A 23,741-nucleotide genomic window follows, 5' to 3' on the forward strand; every position below is an offset into this window, starting at 1 on the left:
CTGATGTTATTAGGCCCTGTGATGGTGTCCCCTGAATAGATATGTGGGCACAGTTGGGAACGGGCTTTGTTGCAAGGATAGGTTCCTGGGTTAGTGGTTCTGATGTGTGGTATGTGGTTGCTGGTGAGTATTTGGTTCAGGTTGGGGGGCTGTCTGTGTAGGCAAGGACTGGCCTGTCTCCCAAGATTTGTGAGAGTGTTGGGTCATCCTTCAGGATAGGTTGTAGATCCTTAATAATGCGTTGGAGGGGTTTTAGTTGGGGGCTGAAGGTGACGGCTAGTGGCGTTCTGTTATTTTCCTTGTTAGGCCTGTCCCGTAGTAGGTGACTTCTGGGAACTCTTCTGGCTCTATCAATCTGTTTCTTCACTTCCGCAGGTGGGTATTGTAGTTGTAAGAATGCTTGATAGAGATCTTGTAGGTGTCTGTCTCTGTCTGAGGGGTTGGAGCAAATGCGGTTGTATCGCAGAGCTTGGCTGTAGACGATGGATCTTGTGGTGTGGTCCGGGTGAAAGCTGGAGGCATGTAGGTAGGAATGGCGGTCAGTAGGTTTCCGGTATAGGGTGGTGTTTATGTGACCATTATTTATTAGCACTGTAGTGTCCAGGAAGTGGATCTCTTGTGTGGACTGGACCAGGCTGAGGTTGATGGTGGGATGGAAATTGTTGAAATCATGGTGGAATTCCTCAAGGGCTTCTTTTCCATGGGTCCAGATGATGAAGATGTCATCAATATAGTGCAAGTAGAGTAGGGGCATTAGGGGACGAGAGCTGAGGAAGCGTTGTTCTAAATCAGCCATAAAAATGTTGGCATACTGTGGGGCCATGCGGGTACCCATAGCAGTGCCGCTGATCTGAAGGTATACATTGTAAAATAGTTATGGCTAAGGACAAAGTCACAAAGTTCAGCCACCAGGTTAGCCGTGACATTATCGGAGATAGTGTTCTTGACGGCTTGTAGTCCATCTTTGTGTGGAATGTTGGTGTAGAGGGCTTCTACATCCATAGTGGCCAGGATGGTGTTATCAGGAAGATCACTGATGGATTGTAGTTTCCTCAGGAAGTCAGTGGTGTCTCGAAGGTAGCTGGGAGTGCTGGTAGCGTAGGGCCTGAGGAAGGAGTCTACATAGCCAGACAATCCTGCTGTCAGGGTGCCAATGCCTGAGATGATGGGGCGGCCAGGATTTCCAGGTTTATGGATCTTGGGTAGTAGATAGAATATCCCAGGTCGGGGTTCCAGGGGTGTGTCTGTGCAGATTTGATCTTGTGCTTTTTCAGGGAGTTTCTTGAGCAAATGCTGTAGTTTCTTTTGGTAACTCTCAGTGGGATCAGAGGGTAATGGCTTGTAGAAAGTGGTGTTGGAGAGCTGCCGAGCAGCCTCTTGTTCATATTCCGACCTATTCATGATGACAACAGCACCTCCTTTGTCAGCCGTTTTGATTATGATGTCAGAGTTTTTTCCTGAGGCTGTGGATGGCATTGTGTTCCGCACGGCTGAGGTTGTGGGGCAAGTGATGCTGCTTTTCCACAATTTCAGCCCGTGCACGTCGGCGGAAGCACTCTATGTAGAAGTCCAGTCTGCTGTCTCGACCTTCAGGAGGAGTCCACCTAGAATCCTTCTTTTTGTAGTGTGGTAGGGAGGTCTCTGTGGATTAGTATGTTGTTCAGAGGTATGTTGGAAATATTCCTTGAGTCGGAGACGTCGAAAATAGGATTCCAGGTCCCCACAGAACTGTATCATGTTCGTGGGGGTGGAGGGGCAGAAGGAGAGGCCCCGAGATAGGACAGCTGCTTCTGCTGGGCTGAGAGTATAGTTGGATAGGTTAACAATATTGCTGGGTGGGTTGAGGGAACCATTGCTGTAGCCCCTTGTGGCATGTAGTAGTTTAGAAAGTTTAGTGTCCTTTTTCTTTCATAGAGAAGCAAAGTGTGTGTTGTAAATGGCTTGTCTAGTTTTAGTAAAGTCCAGCCACGAGGAAGTTTGTGTGGAAGGTTGTTTTTTTATGAGAGTATCCATTTTTGAGAGCTCATTCTTAATCTTTCCCTGTTTGCTGTAGAGGATGTTGATCAGGTGATTCCGCAGTTTCTTTGAGAGCGTGTGGCACAAGCTGTCAGCATAGTCTGTGTGGTATGTAGATTGTAATGGATTTTTTACCTTCAGTCCTTTCGGTACGATGTCCATCTGTTTGCATTTGGAAAGGAAGATGTCTGTCTGTATCTGTACAAGTTTTTTCATGCAGTTGATAGATTTCCACTCCATTCGGCTAAATGCAGTGCCTTGCATAATGACAGGTTTCAGAGTAACAGCTGTGTTAGTCTGTATTCGCAAAAAGAAAAGGAGTACTTGTGGCACCTTAGAGACTAACCAATTTATTTGAGCATAAGCTTTCGTGAGCTACAGCTCACTTCCTCAGATGCATATCGTGGAAAGTGTAGAAGATCTTTTTATACACACAAAGCATGAAAAAATACCTCCTCCCACCCCACTCTCCTGCTGGTAATAGCTTATCTAAAGTGACCACTCTCCTTACAATGTGTATGATAATCGAGGTGTGCCATTTCCAACACAAATCCAGGTTTTCTCACACCCCCTCCCCCCACACACACAAATTCACTCTCCTGCTGGTAATAGCTTATCTAAAGTGACCACTCTCCTTACAATGTGTATGATAATCAAGGTGGGCCATTTCCAGCATAAATCCAGGGTTTAACAATAACGTCTGGGGGGGAGGTAGGAAAAAACAAGGGGAAATAGGCTACCTTGCATTGATGAGCACCAATAAAAGAACCTGCATAGATAAATCTTTGTAACTTCTCATCTTATCTTTCTGCTCATACCATGGTATCTGCATGCCTTACACCTGCATCCTAGATTCTAGACATGGTATCTTAGATTCTCAAACAAACAGGTTTGTCCCTGTCCCTGCTCTTTGGTATTGGTGTCTCATGATCTCTCAGGACAAAGGGAATGTAAAATTTGACATTTCTAGAGCATGAACTGTTTTGGAAACCATTAAAATAATCTCTTTTGCAGCATCAGCTTCGGGCACCTCAGCAGGCTCTCACAAAGATGATGACACTGCCTCTGTAACCAGTCTCAATTCCTCTGCCACTGGCCGTCGCCTCAAAATCTATCGCACGTTTCGAGATGAGGATGGGAAAGAGTATGTACGGTGTGAGACAGTTCGTAAGCCCTCTGTCATTGATGCCTACAGCCGAATACGGACCACCAAGGATGAAGAGTTCATGTAAGGCCTTAGAAGACTCTTCGTTTCCTTCTGGCATCAGTAATGTAGAGTGTTGGCACATGCAGTTCCTGGCTGTGGGGGAATTACTGCTGAAAAATACTGAATTCAGTATAACTCAATTGAGAATGCACTCTTTTGGCTGCAGGTGGGATGGCTCTTATGCCTGCTGCATGGCAGGAAGAGGTATGTTCCCCATGACCTGTGGAGCAGTCTCTCTGGCTTTGTCCAGTATCTAATGAGAGAGAGGTGAAAATCTCCAATAGTGCAATTGTCCAAATACACATAATTTCCCCTCTGTTTAAAATGTGTTGTCTTTTAATGTGGTTTAATTTGCTCAGCAGTGCTGATGTCTGGGATTATTGTAGGTGAAGCAAACAGCCACACTTATAGTTAAGGTTGCCTAACTCTTTCCATTGTAAGACCCTGTTTCAGTTGCTTTATAACTCTGCCAAACTTTAATAATTTGGGATGAAAATTTTCATGCTAGATATCTGTCTCTAGCTGAATTTTTTGGAAAGTTTAAACAAAGATGGTTCAGCCACTTAAGGAAATGGAAATGTTTTGCCAGTGTAAATTATTATAACTGTTTCTTTGAGAAGTTCTAGTACCTTTATACTTTGGTGCATGAACTTGAAAGTTGGAAAGGGGTTGCCCTCGGATCATAGGGCTGCCTTTTTTGCTGTCTTTGTGAAATACCAGCAAAATTCCAGCTGTGTTGTAAGCCTCTGAAAATGCGATTTGCATGTCTTCATAGGTTTGTCAGAGGCTAGTAGATAAATTCTCCAAAAATTCTATTTACACTTAGCATACGCTAGTCCAGTGCTGCAGGGATTGGGTAGGATTTCCCCAACAGTTGCTCATTTTAGCTGCAGAGGGGGTAGGAGCAAAAGAGATAGGCAGAAAGAGTCTGAAACAACTAGAGAACACCCCTCACCAGAACTCATCAGAACCCAAGATTTCTGAGTCCCTATGTTTCTCTCCTGACTAGCAAAAAGCTATAAAAGCCACTGGCAAAGTTTGTCTCTCCCTACCTAGTGACTGGTCCACATGGAGGATAATAGCTTACTGCTGCTACTAGTTACTCTTTTAGCTCCAGTGGCAGAGGACTGTGCTGTAGATCTAAAGTTTTCAGCCCTGCTAAGAGTTATGTGGGGATCATCATGGTTCCACACGCTAGAATTTCTGATTTTTTTTTCAGTTTGCTTTATTAAAAGCATAGGCTGCTAATGGAACCTTAAACTGACTGCCTTGTATATATCCTTTGATAGTCTTTAGTTACGTGATCACATACTATTTTGTGCACAGGATGGACTGTACTAAGGGCATGAATCAGGGTTATGTAGTAAATGAGACCATTGTCCATAGGATCGTTACCTCACTTATAGTAGAAATTGAGAAGTGTATGGTGAATGAGGCAGGGGATTGCAGGAAGAGAAAGAATAGTCTTGGGGTTAAGGCAGAGGAATTCCACCATGGAGAATTGGATTCTATCCCTACCTCTGCCATAAACTTTTCACGTTGTGGGCACTATGTACTCATTTTGTGTGCTTAACTTGAGACACGGAGGGCCTCATTTGCAAAAGTTCTGTGTGCTCAATTGCAATAAATTTTTATGTGCTTTGAACATATAAAATTTTAAATACTCTGAAAAATCGGGCAATAAGCATCTCAAATTGGGCACCCCAAATTAGTGGACACTTCTGACAATTTTGACCTTAATCTCTTTGTGCGTCAATTTCTAATCTGGAAAATAGGGATAATCTCATCCTCTCAGCTCAGAAGGGTGTTATGAAAATAAATTCATTAATGTTTGTGAAGCACTTGAAAATTTATAATGATAAATACAATAGAAAAATCCAGGAAATTAATAATTCTGTACTTAGCGTAGAGTTTGGATGGTGTGTGTTAAATGAGGTTTGAGGTCATTGCACATTAAGGATAATGAAACATATTTAATACCCATTTAGAGAGCACTGTTTATCTTGTGCACTGAATGAGGCAGGGGCCTGTGGAAAAAACAGCATGTGATCCTGTAATTAAAGGCTGTATCATAATGTATCTGCATAAGAGGGCTGAATTATGGTTGCACAGGCAATCTGAATGCTCGACTTTGTAATCCTAATATTCTTTTAATATAGGGATTTAAAAGATATTTCATACCTTCTAGTTTAGTAAATCTACAGTGTATCTAAAAAAGAGACTGATTTGTCCAGATAGTCTGTGACCAGTGCCATGTGGGTCAACCAGTCAGAATCTCAAGTGTCTCCTTCACCCCAGGACTGGCCAGGCCTGGCCTGGGCGTGTTGTTGACGTGTCACAATAACTGCATTAGAAAAGAGATCTTGTTCTACTGCCCATCCACCCTCTGCATGTTGACTTGTGTAGAGATTACTGCTCCCATCAGTGAAACTAGGTAAATCCTGTTCATGGGAGGAAATGTTTAAAAAAAAAAAATACTAGTGCTTTTCATGAACGTTTGGGGATAAGGCTCTGCTGCTCCACCACTCTGGCTCTTCTGGAAGGAATGCTACTGTGGGTGTTCAAATTTCAGGAAAACGGGGCTGGCAGAAGGATGCTTGGCCACTTGTAGACCTAGATTAAAATCTCTGTGTTCCAGACGAAAATTTGCCCTCTTTGATGAGCAGCACCGGGAGGAGATGCGGAAGGAGCGGCGCAGGATCCAGGAGCAGCTAAGGCGACTCAAACGGAACCAGGAAAAAGAAAAACTCAAGGGCCCACCAGAGAAAAAACCCAAGAAAATGAAGGAGCGGCCAGATCTGAAGGTAACTAAGCATCAAGTAAAACAAAGCAATCCAAGGAAGAAAAGCCAGTGGAATACAGTGTCCTAGCAAATCTTCTCCTCATTTGGACAGAAGAAAGAGGAGAAAACTATGGGATAGGATTATGACAACATAGGTGCTGTTTCCACAGTCTTAATATCAAGTATAAGTCACACACTCCATGCTTAGCTTTGCCCTATAACATGATCCAGAATATCCCAGTTCCAGTACTTCCAGATTAAGTGCTAATGACTCTTACCTTGACATGAGCAATTTTCGGCTATCAAGTAATTAAAAAAATTAATTGCATGATTAATCGTGCTGCTAAATAATTGAATACCATTTATTTAAATATTTGTGGATGTTTTGTACATTTTAAAATATGTTGATTTCAATTACAACACAGAATACTAAGTGTACAGTGCTCACTTTATATTAATTTTTTATTACAAATATTTGCACTGTAAAAAACAAAAGAAATACCGTTTTTCAGTTCACCTAATACAAGTACTGTAGTGCAATCTCTTTATCATGAAAGTTGAATTTACAAATGTAGATTTTTTTTATACATAACTGCACTCAAAAATAAAACAATCTAAAACTTTAGAGCCTACAAGTCCATTCAGTCCTACTTCAGCCAGTCACTCAGACAAACAAGTTGTATCTTGTATCTCCTTACAATTTGCAGGAGATAATGCTGCCTGCTTCTTGTTTACAATGTCACCTGAAAGTGAGAACAGGCATTCGCATGGCACTGTAGTAGCTGACACTGCAAGATATTTATGTGCCAGATGTGCTAAAGATTCATATGTCCCATCATGTTTCAACCACCATTCCAGGGGACATGCATCCATGCTGATGACGGGTTCTGCTCAATAACGATCCAAAGCAGAGCGGACTGATGCATGTTCATTTTCATCATCTGAGTTAGATGCCACCAGCAGAAGGTTGATTTTCTTTTTCGGTGGTACAGGTTCTGTCGTTTCCACATCTGAGTGTTGCTCTTTTAAGACTTCTGAAAGCATGCTCCACACCTCATCCCTCTCAGATTTTGGACGGCACTTCAGATTCTTAAATCTTGGGTCGAGTGCTGTAGCTATTTTTAGAAATCTTATATTGGTATCTGCTTTTCGTTTTGTCAAATCTGTGGTGAAAGTGTTCTTAAAACAAACAAGATGTGCTGGATCATCATCCGAGACTGCTATAATATGAAATATATGGCAGAATTTGGGTAAAACAGAACAGGAGACATACAATTCTCCCCCAAGGAGTTCAGTCACAACTTTAATTAAGCGCATAATTTTTTTTAACAAGCACCACCGGCATGGAAGCATGTCCTCTGGAATGGTGGCCAAAGCATGAAGGGGCATATGAATGGTTAGCATGTCTGGCATGTAAATACCTTGCAAAGCCGGCTACAAAAGTGCCATGCAAATGCCTGTTCTCGCTTTCTGGTGACACTGTAAATAAGAAGCAGGCAGCAGTATCTACCATAAATGTAAACAAACTTGTTTGTCTTAGCGATTGACTGAACAAGAAGTAGAACTGAGTGGACTTGTAGGCTCTAAAATTTTACATTGTTTTGTTTTTGAGTGCAGCTATGTAACTAACAAATAAAAAAATCTACAGTTGTAAGTTACACTTTCACAATAGATTGCACTACAGTACTTGTCTGCAGTGAATTGAAAAATACTATTTATTTTGTTTTATCATTTTTACAGTGCAAATATTTGTAATCAGAATAATAAAGTGAGCACTGTATACTTTGTATTCTGTGTTGTAATAGAAATCAATATATTTGAAAATGTAAAAAAAAATCCAGTAATATTTTAAAAATTTTAATTGGTATTCTATTGTTTAACAGTGTGATTAATCACTGTTAATTTTTTTGAGTTAATTGCGTGAGTTAACTGTGATTAATCAACAGCACTAATTATTTCCTTTAGATGTTATCTGGAGCTAGAACATCAGGCCAGTAAGAAGCTGCTATCTTACTGGTAAATTGGTAATTATCTTACCTCTAAATCAAATGGTGGATTCTCTGTCTCTGACTTCAAATTAAGACTAGATGTCTTTCTGGAACTTATACTTTAGCCAAATACAAATTATACAGGGCTTAAAACTGATAGCTGAGTGAAATTTAATGGTTTGTGATTTGTGAGAGGTCAGACTAGATGATCTATAGTTCCCATCTGGCCTTCAACTCTGAATAAATTTTAATTGTTCACCTTGTTGATCTTTTCTGCAGTTAAAATGTGGAGCCTGTGGTGCAATTGGACACATGAGAACTAATAAATTCTGTCCCTTGTACTACCAAACGAATGCCCCACCCTCCAACCCTGTTGCCATGACAGAGGAGCAGGAGGAAGAGCTGGAAAAGACAGTTATTCATAATGATAATGAAGAGCTTATCAAAGTGGAGGGGACCAAAATTGTCCTTGGAAAGCAACTGATTGAGAGGTGAGGGCAGGACTGGAGGTGCAGGGATGGGTGGTGAGAAGGGCAGTTTCTGGTCTGATGCAAAAGACATACACATCACAGGTGCAGTAGACGCAGGAGTAAAGTGGTTGGGTTTTAGATATATTGTTGATAATGTAGTATTTAAATCCTGATTGAGCTTGGTATTGTACCAGATGGGATCAGTGCTGATTCTGAGGTGCAAGCAGTCTTGTTGGTAAGAGATGCAAAGGAAATAAGAGGTCTATTTCTTTTCTCTAGTGCAGATGAGGTTCGCAGGAAATCACTGGTCTTGAAGTTCCCTAAACAGCAGCTTCCTCCAAAGAAAAAGCGGCGAGTTGGGACCACTGTTCACTGTGATTACTTGAATGTGAGTGTAGATGTAATTGGGTCAATTTTAGTCTCTTCATGTCCAATTATTAAAGCTACATTTTAGTCATGGGTATTTTTAGTAAAAGTCATGGACAGATCATGGGCAGTAAACAAAAATTCATGGCCTGTGACCTGTCCATAACTTTTACTATATACCCCTAACTAAAACTTGGGTGGGGGATGCGGGTTCTCAGGAGGGAGTTTCGGGGAGGTCTGTGAGTGCTCAGGGTGGGGGCAAGGGCAGTGGCGCGTGACCCAGGACCCCTTCTGGCCGGGGGCACAGGGCCTGCAGGCGTGGGCAGTGTGTGGAGCTCCCTGGCCCCCCCGTCTAGGAGCTGCAGGGCCATGCCAGTGGGAGCCAGAGAGCTGCACCCTGAGCCCCCTCCTACACACCCAAACTTTTGAAGCTGGCCCTGGGGCTGCCTGGCTTGGGTAGCACCTGAGCCATCACCAGCTGCTGCAGAAGTCACAGAAAGGCTCGCAGATTTACCCATTGTCCATCCTGTTCAGTCCTTGCACTGCTCCTGGCTATCCATAGTACAGCACATGAGGCATGTATCTGCATATCCACCCATAGAATTAATAAACTTAAACCTACAGAGAACTTGTTTAGATTTATAATTTGTGTTTTGGAAGTGCCTTAACTTCCTACTTCTATCTGATTTCTTCAGCGGCCTCACAAGTCAATCCATCGGCGACGAACGGACCCTATGGTAACTTTGTCATCCATTCTAGAGGGCATTATCAACGATATGAGGGATCTTCCCAATGTAAGTTTAGGCCTTGTGGTCAAAGTTCTGTGTCCTGAGAAGGCTCATAGACTGAGTTACGTGGCTGAATCTGAGACCCCAGAATTATGCAACGCTATCCCCACTGGTCCAGTCTAATCAGACTTGCATCCTTTGAATATTGCCCTCAAATCTTCAGTTTATTGTGCTGCAGGTTGTTTTCAGTAAGAGTAACTGAATCATAGATGTCTAGGCAGTATGGTAACTGGAGCTTTTGGATTCAGGAAAGCAGGTAAGCCTTTTTGGCCCTGGGGAGATGATAAATCTCTGCTTTCATTTCCCTCCTGACATCTGAGCAGTAAAGTGGGGAGAGGATCAATGTGGGGAGAAAGGGTTGAATTTTTCATTCACACCCCATTATCTATTACTAATCCAACAATTAGTAAGTAAATTAGCTTCATGTTTCTTTTTAAATGATCAACAGTGGAATAATTCACAATGTTGACATTGTGTCATCGTTAAGCTTCAGACTCAACACCCCACTGATAGGCCTCTTGCATTCTGACCTACATTTTCAAAGCTGTCACCAGACTCATAGACATCATAGAATCATAGAATATCAGGGTTCGAAGGGACCTCAGGAGGTCATCTAGTCCAACCCCCTGCTCAAAGCAGGACCAATCCCCAACTAAATCATCCCAGCCAGGGCTTTGTCAAGCCTGACCTTAAAAATATGTAAGGAAGGAGATTCCACCACCTCCCTAGGTAACGCACTCCAGTGTTTCACCACCCTCCTAGTGAAAAAGTTTTTCCTAATATCCAACCTAAACCTCCTCCACTGCAACTTGAGACCATTACTCCTTGTTCTGTCATCAGCTACCATTGTGAACAGTCTAGACCCATCTTCTTTGGAACCCCCTTTCAGGTAGTTGAAAGCAGCTATCAAATCCCCCCTCATTCTTCTCTTCTGCACACTAAACAATCCCAGTTCCCTCAGCCTCTCTTCGTAAGTCATGTGTTCCAGTTCTCTAATCATTTTTGTTGCCCTCCGCTGGACTCTCTCCAATTTTTCCACATCCTTCTTGTAGTGTGGGGCCCAAAACTGGACACAGTACTCCAGATGAGGCCTCACCAATGCCAAACAGAGGGGAACGATCACGTCCCTCAATCTGCTGGCAATGCCCCTACGTATACATCCCAAAATGCCATTGGCCTTCTTGGCAACAAGGGCACACTGTTGACTCATATCCAGCTTCTCGTCCACTGTCACCCCTAGATCCTTTTCTGCAGAACTGCTGCCGAGCCATTCGGTCCCTAGTCTGTAGCAGTGCATGGGATTCTTCCGTCCTAAGTGCAGGATTCTGCACTTGCCCTTATTGAACCTCATCAGATTTCTTTTGGCCCAATCCTCTAATTTGTCTAGGTCCCTCTGTATCCTATCCGTACCCTCCAGCATATCAATACATCATTGTATTGGCTTACATTTCTTTCACACTTTGAAGATTATCTTTTCCATGGTAAGGATTAGTGAATTTTTTTAAAATAAAAGCTTAGCACAATTATAGAGCAGATGCAAAAGGGACAATTGTGCAGCAATTTATACAGCTTTATAATTGTATTATGTGGGACTTTGGAGAGAGCTGTTGAATATCGACTTGTTCTTCGAGTGATTGCTCATGTGTATTCCACAATAGGTGTGCGTGTTCGCCAAGTACACCAGTGCCGGAAGTTTTTCCCCTAGCAGCACCCGTAGAGGGGAGCGCCCCAGCGATCCCGGGAGTGGTGCCTCGGTGGTGTGGTATAAGGGGAGCTGCGTGCTCCCCCCACCCTCAGTTCCTTCTTGCCGCCAGTGAAGGTGCATTGGAACTATTCCGCCCCAGCTTTGCTGTAGTTCGTCCCCAGAACTTTTTGTTCGTTCAGTGTTTGTACCTGTAGTTAGTTTGCTGTTCAGTTAATTTGAGTGCCCGGGCCAGGGCATGCCCCGGGTTTTAAGTCGTGTGATACTTGTAGGTGATCTGTGCCAAGGAGTGACCCGCATGCAGACTGTTTACACTGTTTGGGAGAAACCCATATCAGCGATAGTTGCAAGATTTGCAAGTCATTAAACCTTGGAGTGAGAGATTAGGCTCCAGGCTATTCTGATGGAGTTGGCACTGACCCTGACTCCAGTGCGCCGCTCCGAGTCGGCACCAGGCACTGCGGCATCGGTGCACGGTGACCTTTTGGTGCCTTTGACCACTCCTCGTCCACAGGGCATAAGAAGGCAAAGAAAATGCCTTCATCGCTGCTACACCGAGGGAAACCAGGGGCAGAGACTAGACCCATGTTGGACAGTCCTCGATCCCCTCCGGCCTCTAGGCCTCCGACTCACGTAGAGTGGAGTAGCCCAGCTGCTTCAGACCAAGCCTCCCCGGATGTCTGGATGCCCTCTGGTGTGCAGCGACCTTCCGGCGCCTTCGACCAGTCAGCACTGCTCCCTGTCCATGGGGCAAAGAAGGCAAAGAAAATGCCTTCTTTGCAGTTGCACCAAGGAAAACTGGGGCAGAGACTAGACCCATGTTGGGCAGTCCGCGATCCCCTCCGGCCTCTAGGCCTCCAACTCACATAGAGAGGAGTAGCCTGGCCGCTTCGGAAACGCTGGAGGCCCTGCAGATAGCCCTGGACGTCATGTCCATGCCGGTACCAGGAGCGCTGCCGATGTCAGCACCACGCTCTAGGGGAAAGCCACCGCTGGGTTTTCCCAGTCGCCCCCAGCTCAGCACCAGTCTCAGTCCAGGGAACGTTCCCGACACTATTTGCTGCCCAGCGACAGTTCAGGGTGTAGTCCACGTGGATTGCCCTCAACTCCCACCAGACTGTCTGGTTGCGTACCGTCCGACTGAGAGCCGACCGGTACCACTCTGCATCATGGAGTGAGTACCGACGGGACCGAGGCAGACGTCACCAGAGATCCTCGTCTCATAGGGATTACTGCAGCCGGTCACGGCACGAACGTCGACGCCATTCCCGCTCTGAATCCTGCTCCAAGACTCCGCCAAGGCATCGCCTCCGCAGCCAAGGGCGTCGATCGCCGGCACCTCGCCATCGCGGGTCCGCCCATTGGAGCTGATGGCGGAGCAGCAGCCTACAGAAGGTACCAGTCCTCCACATCGAGATCGCGGTCCCGTGGGCGACTGCCATTCCTCCCGGTCCCATGGCAGCGACAGGTCGTTCATCAGCCCAGCCTCCACTCGTAGTCGCCCTTCCATGTGACAGGCCAGCCAGGCCGAACAACCGGGCCCGTCGGTGCCGCAGACAGTGCAGTGGCACCAAGCCCCGTGGCCAGCCCAATGGTACCAGTGGGCACCGTGGCCCAACACAGCCCCCGGTGCCAGAGCCTCAGAGGCACCGTCTGCCTCCCTCTCCAGACCTCCGAGGAGGTGGTCAGTGGGACATTTGTCCTCGCCACCATGCCTGGAGTCAGACCATGTGGTGCATCCTCCGGTGCCGGCAGACACCCAGAGCACCGTGCCGGCCTCCTCGCCGTCCCTGGATGAGGCGATAACGGCCCTTCCCCCCTCCGTCCCACAGGAGGATTTTAGGGCCCATCAAGAACTTTTAAAAAGGGTGGCATCAAGCCTCCGTCTCCAGGCAGAGGAGTTGGAGGAACCCTCGGGCTCCCTGTTCAACGTGCTGTCCTCTTGGGCACCGGGCAGGGTAGCTTTGCCCCTCCATGAAGGGATGGCAAAAATTTCAAATCCCTTGTGGCAAACACCGGATTCGCTGGCCCCGATCTCTAAGAGGGCAGAACGCAAGTACTTTGTATCCGCCAAGGGGCACAAATACCTCTACGCCCTCCTGGCACCCAACTCCCTGGTGGTCAAGTTAGTCAACCACAGGGAGCGGCAGAGCCAACCAGCCCCTACCCCGAAAAATAAATATTCGCGGAGGCTGGGCTCTTTCGGGAGAAGGCTTTATTCTTCCTCAAGTTTTCAGTTGCGGATGGTAAACCACCAGGTGCTCCTGGGCAGGTACAAATTCAATTTGTGGGGCTCCCTGCCTAAGTTCGAGGATTCCCTCCAGGAGTGCGATAAGAAAGAGTTCAAGGTGCTGGTGGAGGAGGGTACGGCGGCTGCCAGGGCATCACTGCAAGCAGCTTTGGATGCGGCAGACACGGCAGCATGGTCCATGGCCTCTGCGGTGTCAATGAGAAGGGCGTCATGGCTCCTGCTGTCCGGGCTGTCCAGTGAAGCACAGACTGCCATGCAGGATCTCCTGTTTGATGGCAAAGCTCTGCTTGCGGAACAAACGGATACAAAGTTGCATGGCATGAAGGACTCCTGCACGACCCTCCAGACTCTGGGTCTCTATGTCCCGTCTCTGGCCAAATCTAAGTTAAGGCCGCTGCAGGCCCCTGCTCAGGCCACTCAGCCGAAGTACGAGGCTGCCTATAACAAGTCGAGGGTCTATAAAAGGCAGCCTCAGAGACAGTCGCGGCCTGCCCCGCAACCTGGGTCCTCCAAGGGCAAACAGGCGGGGAAAAGGCGGTTATGATGGGACGCTCGGGAGCACCCTGCCAGTTCTCCCCAGGGATCCCCCCTCAATGAAGCTTCCCTTCTATAATCAGTTGTGTGCTTTCCTCCCGGAGTGGTCATGGCTGAAAGGCCAAAGGAGGACTCAGGCCCATCCTGGACCTGCGGGATCTAAACCAGTTCATGGTGAGGCTCAAGCTCCACATGGTCTCACTAGCCTCCATCATCCCCTACCTGCACCCTGGAGAATGCTACGCTTCCCTTGATCTGCAGCACACATACTTCAATATTCACATTTTCGAGGGGCATAGACGCTTCCTCCGTTTTCTGGTGGGGCAGAATCACTACCAGCTTACGGTCCTTCCGCTTGGCCTATCCACTGCCCTTAGGGTATTTACAAAATGTATGTCGGTGATAGCGGCCTACCTCAGGCACCAGGGGTCCAGATCTTTCCTTATCTGGACGATTGGCTGGTCAAGGGCAGCTCCTGGTCGCAGGTGAGGGATCACATGATGCTTCTACTGTCCATGTGTGCCGCCCTGGGCCTGTTGATAAACGATGCCAAGTCCATGTTAGTCTTGGTCCAACGCATAGTGTTTATCAGGGCGCTCCTAAACAACTCGTCGGCCACAGCTTCTCTCCCACTGAACAGGTTTGAGACCCCGAAAGGGCTCATCAACACAGTCACAATGTTCCCGGTGACTACGGCCAGAGCATGCCTCCAGCTATTGGGTCACATGTCGGCATTACGTATGTGGTCCACCATGCCAGACTCCGAATGAGGCCCATCCAGCTTTGGCTGGCCTCGGAGTTCTCCCAGTCCAGAGACAGGATGGACAAGGTCCTCACCGTGCCCGACTCGGTGATCACCTCACTGTGGTGGTGGTCCACCTAAAGCAATATGCTCCAAGGGGTCCTGTTCTGGGACAGGACCCCAACGCTGGAGCTGATGTCCAATGCGTCGACCCTGTGTTGGGGGGCCCATGTGGGGAATGTTCAGACCCAAGGCCTGTGGTCGGCACGGGATTTGTCCCTACACATAAACGTCAAGGAACTCAGGGCGGTACGCCTGGCGTGTGTGGCCTTCCGCTCTCACCTGCAGAGCAAGGTGATCAGGGTCCTCACGGACAACACGGCCTCGATGTTCTATATCAACAGGCAAGGCAGGACCCAGTCCTCTGCTGTGAAACCCTGAGGCTGTGGGATTTCTGTATAGCCCACAACATCTGCCTGAGGGCCTTCCATCTGCTGGGCGCCCGGAATGTGTGGGCGGATCGCTTGAGCCCAGGGACTTCTCCTCCCAATACGAGTGGTCTCTCCACCCGGAAGTGGCTCACCAGCTCTTCCATGTGTGGGGAACTCCCCAAGTGGACTTGTTCACAATGCGGCAGAACCGGCACTGTCCCCGGTTCTGCTCCGGGGGGGATTGGGAAGGGGCGCTATCTCTGATGACTTCCTCCTGTTCTGGTCAGGCCAGTTTCTGTATGCCTTCCCCCTGTTCCCACTGATCAGCAGGGTCCTGGAGAAAATAAATACGACAAGGCACGGGTCCTCCTGATTGCCCCACCGTGGCCCAGGCAACATTGGTACAGGACCCTCATGGGCCTGGCGGTTGCTCCGCCGTAGCCGTTGCTGCTCCGCCAGGACCTGCTCTCCCAGGACAAGGGCTGCCTCCTCCGTCACAACCTAGCAGCTCTCCACCTCACAGCGTGGCTGCTCAGTGGTTAGGTAGAGTGGAAAGGATGTGCTCAGAAGGGGTCCAGCGCGTCCGTCTGGAAAGCAGACGGCCCTTCACACGCTGCGCCTACTTAGTAAAATGGTCCCGGTTCTCCAGATGGGTGGCCGAACGGCGTGTCTCCCCGGTGGCCGCCCCGATCCAGCTTATCCTGGACTACCTTCTCCACCTTAGACCCCTGGGCCTGGCGCCCTCATCAGCCAAGGTGCACCTGGCGGCCATATCAGCCTTCCATCTGCCGGTGCAGGGGCACACGGTATTCCCCCATGCTGTGACTGGCCAGTTCCTCAAGGGGTTGGACCATCTTTTCCTGTATGCTAGGCCCCTGGTCCCGCAGTGGGACCTGAACCTGGTGTTGTCCCGTCTCACGGGGCCCCTGTTTGAGCCGCTAGCCACGTGCTCCTGGTCCCACCTCTTGTGGAAGGTGGCCTTCCTGGTCGCTACCACGTCGGCCAGGTGGGTCTTGGAGCTCAGGGCCCTGACCTCTGAGCCCTTGTACACGGTTTTTCATAAGGACAAGGTTCAGCTCCGCCCACACCCTGCGTTCCTCCCTAAGGTGGTGTCCGCCTATCACATGGGTCAGGACATTTTCCTGCCAGTCCTCTGCCCCAAGCCTCATGTGTCCAGTGAGGAACGCTGCCTCCACACAACTCGATGTGCGAAGGGCTCTGGCTTTCTACCTCGAGCAGACTAAGCCGGTCAGAAAGTCCTCGCAACTGTTCGTCGCCTCGGCTGAGCGCATGAGGGGTCGGTTGATCTCCACTCAGCATCTCTCCAACCGGATCACTTCGTACATCTGCACCTGTTATGATCTGGTGGGTGTTCCCCCGCCACCGACTGTGAAAGCGCACTCTACTCGAGTGCAGGCCTTGTTGGCTGCCTTCCTTGCCCACGTCCCCATCCAGGACGTTTGTAGAGCTGCCACGTGGTCTTCGGTTCACATGTTCTCCTCGCGCTATGCGATCGTCTCCCAAACCAGGAATGACGCTGGGTTCAGCAGGGCTGTACTCCGTCCTGGGAATTTGTGAATTCCGATCCGCCTCCAACAGATATAGCTTGTAATCACCTATTGTGGAATACACATGAGCAATCACTCGAAGACGAAAAGAGAGTTACCTTTTCTGTAACTGGTGTTCTTCGAGATGTGTTGCTCATGTCTATTCTATATCCCGCCCTCCTTCCCCTCTGGGTTTTCTGGCAAGAAGGAACTGAGGGTGGAGGGAGCACGCAGCTCCCCTTATACCGCACCATGGCGGCGCCACTCCAGGGGTTGCTAGGGCGCTCTCCCCTATGGGTACTGCTAGGGGAAAAACTTCCGGCACCGGTGCACGTGGCAAGCACGGACACCTATTGTGGAATAGACATGAGCAACACATCTCGAAGAACACCAGTTACGGAAAAGGTAACTGTCTTTTTCTGGTTTTAGGTAGAGTTGAAATTGATTTTAAAGTATTAGCCAAGATTTACAAAATAGGAACCTAAAGTTAAGTTTCTAAAGCTCTAAACCTACTTTCAAAACACCCAGTAACTCCCAGTAACTCCCACGGAAGTCCTTGTGGGACGCTTCTTCCTCAGAAAGAAAAGGAGTACTTGTGGCACCTTAGAGATGAACAAATTTATTTGAGCATAAGCTTAAGTGAGCTGTAGCTCACGAAAGCTCATGCTCAGTTAAATTGGTTAGTCTCTAAGGTGCCACTAGTCCTCCTTTTCTTTTTGCGGATACAGACTAACACGGCTGCTACTCTGAAACTCTTCTTCCTCAGCGTGGTGGCAAAGTCATAACAGAATAGTAAATTCTGTGGAGAGAAACAAAATACCACAGTCACATACAGGTGGTCTTCAGTATGTGTAGCTGAGTAGGTATGTCTACACAGCATTTTGGAGCACGCCTCCCACTCTGGCCTGATAGACTTGGGATAGTGGGGTCGCACTAGCACCCTAAAAACAGCTGTGCAGACAGCACTTGGAAGTTGCAGGTTGGGTTTTGAGGCCTAAGGTGGTGGGTAGACATCAGAGCCCAAGTTTGAGTCTGACCTGAACTTCAAAGTGGTGTCTATGCAGCTATTTTTAGAGTGCTAGCTTGAGCCCCAATACCCCAAGTCTGTCGACCAGACTGGGAGGCTCACTCCAAAATGCCATGTAGACATACCCTGAAGGGCCTCTCATCTGCTAGCTATTCTGCTTGTGGAGGTTGATGGGACTGAATGCCCATTCTTTTTTGTATTCCTCAGACATACCCATTTCACACACCTGTTAATGCAAAGGTCGTGAAAGACTATTACAAAATCATTACACGGCCTATGGACCTACAGACCCTGCGTGAGAATGTCCGCAAACGTCTGTACCCTTCCCGGGAAGAGTTCCGTGAACATCTGGAGCTGATTGTGAAGAACAGTGCAACGTACAATGGTAGGAAGCTCCCTAAAACACTGAGGTTCAGTTTGTCTTCTGGTGAGCTGTGTTACACTGTGATGGGAATTGTGCATATGCCTTGTGTATGGAATTGGGTGGCATGGGAAAGGGAAAACTCTCATACTCTGCAGGGAAAAGATGAAAGCAGCAAAGTTAACGCTGTTGAAATGGATAAGATGAATATAACAGACTTCTTTAAAGATGATATGAGGACAATAAATTAGTCAGCTTGTTATAAATTTGGAAGGGGTTAACTCTAAACTCTGTCTATTCAAAACAAAATAAGAGGCTTGGGCAGTTAGGAAGTAATGAAGGCTTTATCAGCAGGAGGTCAGATTTGTGGGGGGTGGTACCCTGTTAATTTCTGGCCATAACCTGAGCTTTGTCCATAGGTGAAGCCAAAATGAGTCATTCTTGGTAGAGTGCACTTTATGATAGGATCATCCTTCTCTTTTCTTTCAAACTTTGATCAGCACTGAGATAGTTACCAATGTTAGTATTTGCATTGTCATATTATGCTTGAAGTGAATTGGGGCAATTCACACCTCTCAAGGGTATTACTTCATATTCTGCAGACTGAGGAGTAGCCTTCATTAGAAAGGCTTTGTCTAGACTACCACTTTTGTCGGTAAACCTTTTGTCAGTCAGGGGTGTGGAAAAAAAACACCTCCCTGACCGACATAAGTTTCATGGGCAAAAGTGCTAGTGTGGAAGCACTATGTTGGCAGGAGAGACTCTACTGCCGACGTAGCTAACGCCAGTAATTGGGGGATGGTTTAATTATGCCAATGGGAGAGCTCTCTCCTGCTGGCAAAGAGCAGCTACATGGGAGACCTTACACTGGCACAGCTGTAGCAGTGCAGCTGTGCTGCTGTAAGATCCATAGTGTAGACATAGCCAAAGGCTTTACTGATACAGCTATGCCAGCAGAACCCCCCTGTGGAGACTTAGACCCTCCGCCCCCAGAGTTTATACCAGCAAAAGGACTTGCCAGGATAGCTGTTTGCATGGGGGTTTTCATAGAATCATAGAATATCAGGGTTGGAAGGGACCTCAGGAGGTCATCTAGTCCAACTCCCTGCTCAAAGCAGGACCAATCCCCAACTAAATCATCCCAGCCAGGGCTTTGTCAAGCCTGACCTTAAAAACCTCTAAGGAAGGAGATTCGATCACCTCCCTAGGTAACCCATTCCAGTGCTTCACCACCCTCCTAGTGGAAAAAGTTTTTCCTAATATCCAGCCTAAACCTCCCCCACTGCAACTTGAGACCATTACTCCTTGTTCTGCCATCTGGTACCAGAGCTTGTTGGCAGAGCTACGTTAGTCAAGGGTGTGGTTCTTTCACACCCTGACCGATGTAAGTATGCTGACCAAATTTTGTGTTGTGGGCTGGCTTCAGGCAGACATCACTATAGTGATTTACATTTGGTTGGTGTTTTCAAGTTTTTCATCCCAACTAGAAATGTATTTTTGAAAAATGAATCTTTTGATTTTATAGAGCAACATGCAGCTGCTGGGTAAATGTGCTGATTCGCTGAAAGACCACTGTGAGGCAGCCCTTTTGTGACTCCTGTTAACACAGCTTTTTATCTGACAAGTATTTTTAAAAATATTAGGCACTATATAAGTGCTAAGCCTTGCCATATTCCAGGCCCCATGTATTCAGCAGCAAACAGGATTTAAACTCTGGTAGGCCTCCGTGGATTCTGTAGTAGTCTGGGAAATCTGTAGCCGCTTCATTCACAAAGGAAGCACAGTCTTCGCTCAGTTGGTTTTCTGTGTTTTCTTCACAAACATGAGGGCTAGAATAATAGGTTCTTCTTCGAGTGCTTGCTCATGTCGATGCCAGTCAGGGTGTGTGTGCTGCGTGCGCAGTAGCTGGCAGGTTCTTCCCCTAGCAGTACTCGTCGGTTTGGCTCAGGCGCCCCCTGGAGTCGTGCCTCTATGGTGCCGTTTATAGGGTCCTGCCAACCCACTGCCACTTCAGTTCCTTCTTACCGCCTGTGATGGTTAGCTGGAATGTTCGTTCTGTCTTGCTTCAGCAAGCCTTTCTCCCTAGTAGTCTTCAGACTTTTCTCCTGTAAATAGTTAAATCAGTAGTTAGTAGTAGAAGTAGTTAGTCAGTATATAGTTAGAATTCCTGTAGGGAATTGTTCTGGGGGTACTCCTCGTCGTGTCTCTCCCCAGTACTGGGGCATGCCTCAGTCCCTGGGGTTTAAACCTTGTGCAGCTTGTAGCAAGCTTATGCCCAGGAGTGACCCCCTCACTTCCTGCTTAAAGGGGGAGTTTGGGGGAATTGCATCAAAAGGACTGTTGCACTGGAGTTGGCCTCCACACCGGAGACCTTTGAGGCGGTGACAGAACTTATTGCATTCACGGTGCTGCCTTCTCCACCTAGGCAAGACAAGGGACCGAGCTCAAAAGCAGCGGCACCCCCGAGACCCTCGGTGCCATCCCGAGGCAAGCCAGCGATGGTACCACGTCGTTCGCCATCCCCTCGGCACTGGTCACCGCTACCCTCTGGCAGTGGACAGGCAGGGGAGCCGCACCGGTCCCCAAGCACCTGGCATTGGACTCAAAACAGTCGAGAGCATTTCTACCAGAGTTGCATTTTCAGACCTGCCCTCGGTGTATCGACCAAACCGGGGCAGTCTAGACCAGGTAATCACTCTTTGCCAACCGGTTCTTGAGTCTCTCCTATGGTGGCTCAACCCGCAAGTGGCGTGTGCGGGTATTCCCCACTCCAAACCTCAGCCATCCCTGTCACTGTTTACGGACACATCAGCGATGGGTTGGGGAGCGCATCTATGGGAGCTCAGGGCCTCTAGTCCCAAGCGGAGCTCTCACTTCACATCAACGTCAGTGAGCTGAAGGCAGTCCGTCTGGCATGCCAGACCTTCCAAGCTCACTTGGAGGAGAGAGATGGATCAGTCATGACAGACAATACAACAGCGATGTTTTATATAAACAGACTGGGGCTTGATTGCAGACCTGTTCCTTCTTCCCTGGAATGACCACCTCCTTTATGCATTTCTATCCATCCCACTCATCCACAAGGTGCTACTCAAAGTTCGGAGGGACAAAGCCTCAGTAATATTGATAGCTCCAGCTTGGCTACGTCATTACTTGTACACGTCTCTTCTGGAGATATCAGTGGAAACTGCGATCACCTTACCGCTGCTCCCAGACCTGATAACTCAGGACCACAGCCGCCTTCAGCACCCCAATTTCGAATCTCTCCACCTCACGGCTTGGAAACTCCATGGCTAAACCCAGCGGAGCTGGCTTGCTCTGATCCAGTTAGGGAAGTCCTCCTTGGAAGTAGTAAACCATCCACTAGGCAACCTACCTAGCCAAATGGAAAAGATTCACAATTTGGTCATTGCAAAAACACGTCTCCTATGCACTTGACAATACCCTTTATCTTGGACTACCTCCTGCTCCTAAAGCAGCAAGGGCTTTCTATGTCATCAATAAGTCCACTTGGCTGCCATTAGCAGGCTGGTCAGTCTTCACCAACCCAATAGTTGGACACTTACTTACAGGGCTTGACAGGTTATACCCTCAAGTGCGGCAGCCAATCCTGGCCTGGGACCTTAACCTGGTTCTTTCCAAACCAGTGGGACCCCCCTTTGAACCACCCGCGACATGCTCTCTCTCTCCTGGAAAGTGGCATTCCTGGTAGCAATAACCTCTGTCAGGACGGTATCTGAACTTAAGGCCCTAATGTCTGAGCCTCCTTACACAGTGTTCTGTAAGGACAAGGTTCAGCTTTGGCCGCACCTGGCCTTCCTCCCGAAAGGTGTCTCCCAGTTTCATGTTAATCAGGATATTTTTCCCCTAGTTTTCTACCCCAAGCTGCATGCAAACAGCCGGGAACAAAAAATCCACTCCTTGGATGTTTGCCGGGCATTAGCCTTCTATATCGAACGGACAAAGCCTTCTATATCGAATGGACATAGAAAATCTGCTCAACTGTTCATCGCAGACAGCTTGACAGAATGAAAGGGCTCCCAGTCTCTTCTCAAAGAATTTCATCATGGATTACAGCATGCATCCGGATGTGCTATGACATGGCAAAAGTACCTGCCCCCGTGCTGACAGCGTACTCCACAAGGGCTCAGGCATCTTCAGCAGCATTCCTGGCCCAGGTTCCAACCCAGGAAATTTGCAGGGCTGCGACATGGTCCTCATTCCACACCTTCACCTTGCATTATGCCATTACTCAGCAGGCTAGAGATGATGCAGCCTTTGGAAGAGTGTTGCTTCAATCAGCAAACCCTTGAACTCAGACCTCGCCTCAGAGTTCCTGCTTGGTAGTCACCTAATTGGAATCTACATGAGCAAGCACTCGAAGCAGAAAAAACGGTTACCTAACTTTTGTAACTGTTGTTCTTCGAGATGTGTTGCTCATGTCCATTCCAAGACCCACCTGCCTGCCCCTGTGTCAGAGCATGACCAGCGAGAAGGAACTGAAGTGGTGGCAGGTTGGCAGGGCCCTATATATGGCTCCATGGAGGCACAACTTCAGGGGGCGCCTGAGCCAACCCAGCGGGTCTAGTGGAAGAACCTTCCACGTACTGTGCACGCGGCGTGCACGCACCCTAACTGGAATGGACATGAGCAACACATCTCAAAGAACAACAGTTAAGAAAGGTAAGTAACTTTTTCTTTTTTCTTTTTTAAATTGAAGCTGAAATTTTGGAATGCAATTCTGTGGCAAGTTGCGGTTTTTGTGACAAATTTCACACCTGTGGAATCATGACATACGTAGGACTCTGCTTTTCAGTAACTGGCTCTTGGAGAGTGTTGCTTCTGCATATTCACGGGTCCTGTCCACCTTCCTTTCCTCAGAGTTCTGCTCTCATGACTGGGCTTTAAGAGAAGGAAATGGGGACTCCATGGCCTCTGCTCCAAAGGTTTGGCGCAGTCCAGGGGGTGCTTATGGGTTCCCAATGGACACTTTCTAGGAGTTTCCCTAAGTTCAATGGCAATATAGGGTGTATCCCACAAGTGTCAATATGTAGACACAACACTCACAATAATAAGTAAACCTCTTTATTATAATGTCCATAATAAACTCTAGTAACTGTGTATGCCATAGGAGAGAATCACTACAGTATGTGACTGGGGACATGTTTCAAACCATGAGAGAAATATAATCAGTAATGCAGTTAACGAGTAAAGAGAGATTCCTACTGTGTTACCTCATAATGCTCACAGGTGTTCTGTGATCAGAGTTTTCCTTTGTGTGCCTTGGGGATGGTGAGCTTCATCCTTCCACCAGTCCTGAAAGCTTCCACAGACGCCAAGGTGCATCACTGTACTTGCTGTGTATTTGCAGGGCCAAAACACTCACTGACCCAGATATCTCAGTCCATGCTGGACCTCTGTGATGAAAAACTAAAAGAGGCAAGTCTTGTAATTAGTTCTCGTCAGAATGGAGAGGGAGGGACTGGCATGAGGGTTGAGGGGTTTTGAGGGCAGAGAGGTTTTGGACAT

At 47.7% G+C, this 23,741-nt stretch overlaps 1 protein-coding gene across 11 annotated transcripts in view; it reads left to right on the forward strand.

Annotated features, from left to right (window-relative positions):
- TAF1 (TATA-box binding protein associated factor 1) overlaps window positions 1–23,741 on the forward strand; it is a 140,014-nt gene that overhangs the window by 83,876 nt on the left and 32,397 nt on the right. For 9 of the 11 annotated variants that reach the window (XR_012160665.1, XM_073358674.1, XM_073358677.1 and 6 more), the window contains 7 exons: window positions 3,031–3,244; window positions 5,862–6,027; window positions 8,273–8,484; window positions 8,743–8,851; window positions 9,525–9,623; window positions 18,059–18,278; window positions 23,584–23,651. Coding sequence is in view for 10 of the 11 variants with exons in the window: in XM_073358674.1 (XP_073214775.1) it covers window positions 3,031–3,244; window positions 5,862–6,027; window positions 8,273–8,484; window positions 8,743–8,851; window positions 9,525–9,623; window positions 18,059–18,278; window positions 23,584–23,651 (1,088 nt within the window). In the remaining variant the exon portion in view is untranslated. The remainder of the gene's footprint in view (window positions 1–3,030; window positions 3,245–5,861; window positions 6,028–8,272; window positions 8,485–8,742; window positions 8,852–9,524; window positions 9,624–18,058; window positions 18,279–23,583; window positions 23,652–23,741) is intronic. The other 2 variants (XM_073358669.1, XM_073358673.1) reach the window with 1 other exon arrangement.

The sequence above is a fragment of the Lepidochelys kempii genome, chromosome 9, assembly GCF_965140285.1.
Source record: "Lepidochelys kempii isolate rLepKem1 chromosome 9, rLepKem1.hap1, whole genome shotgun sequence".
NCBI classification, from domain to species: domain Eukaryota; kingdom Metazoa; phylum Chordata; order Testudines; family Cheloniidae; genus Lepidochelys; species Lepidochelys kempii.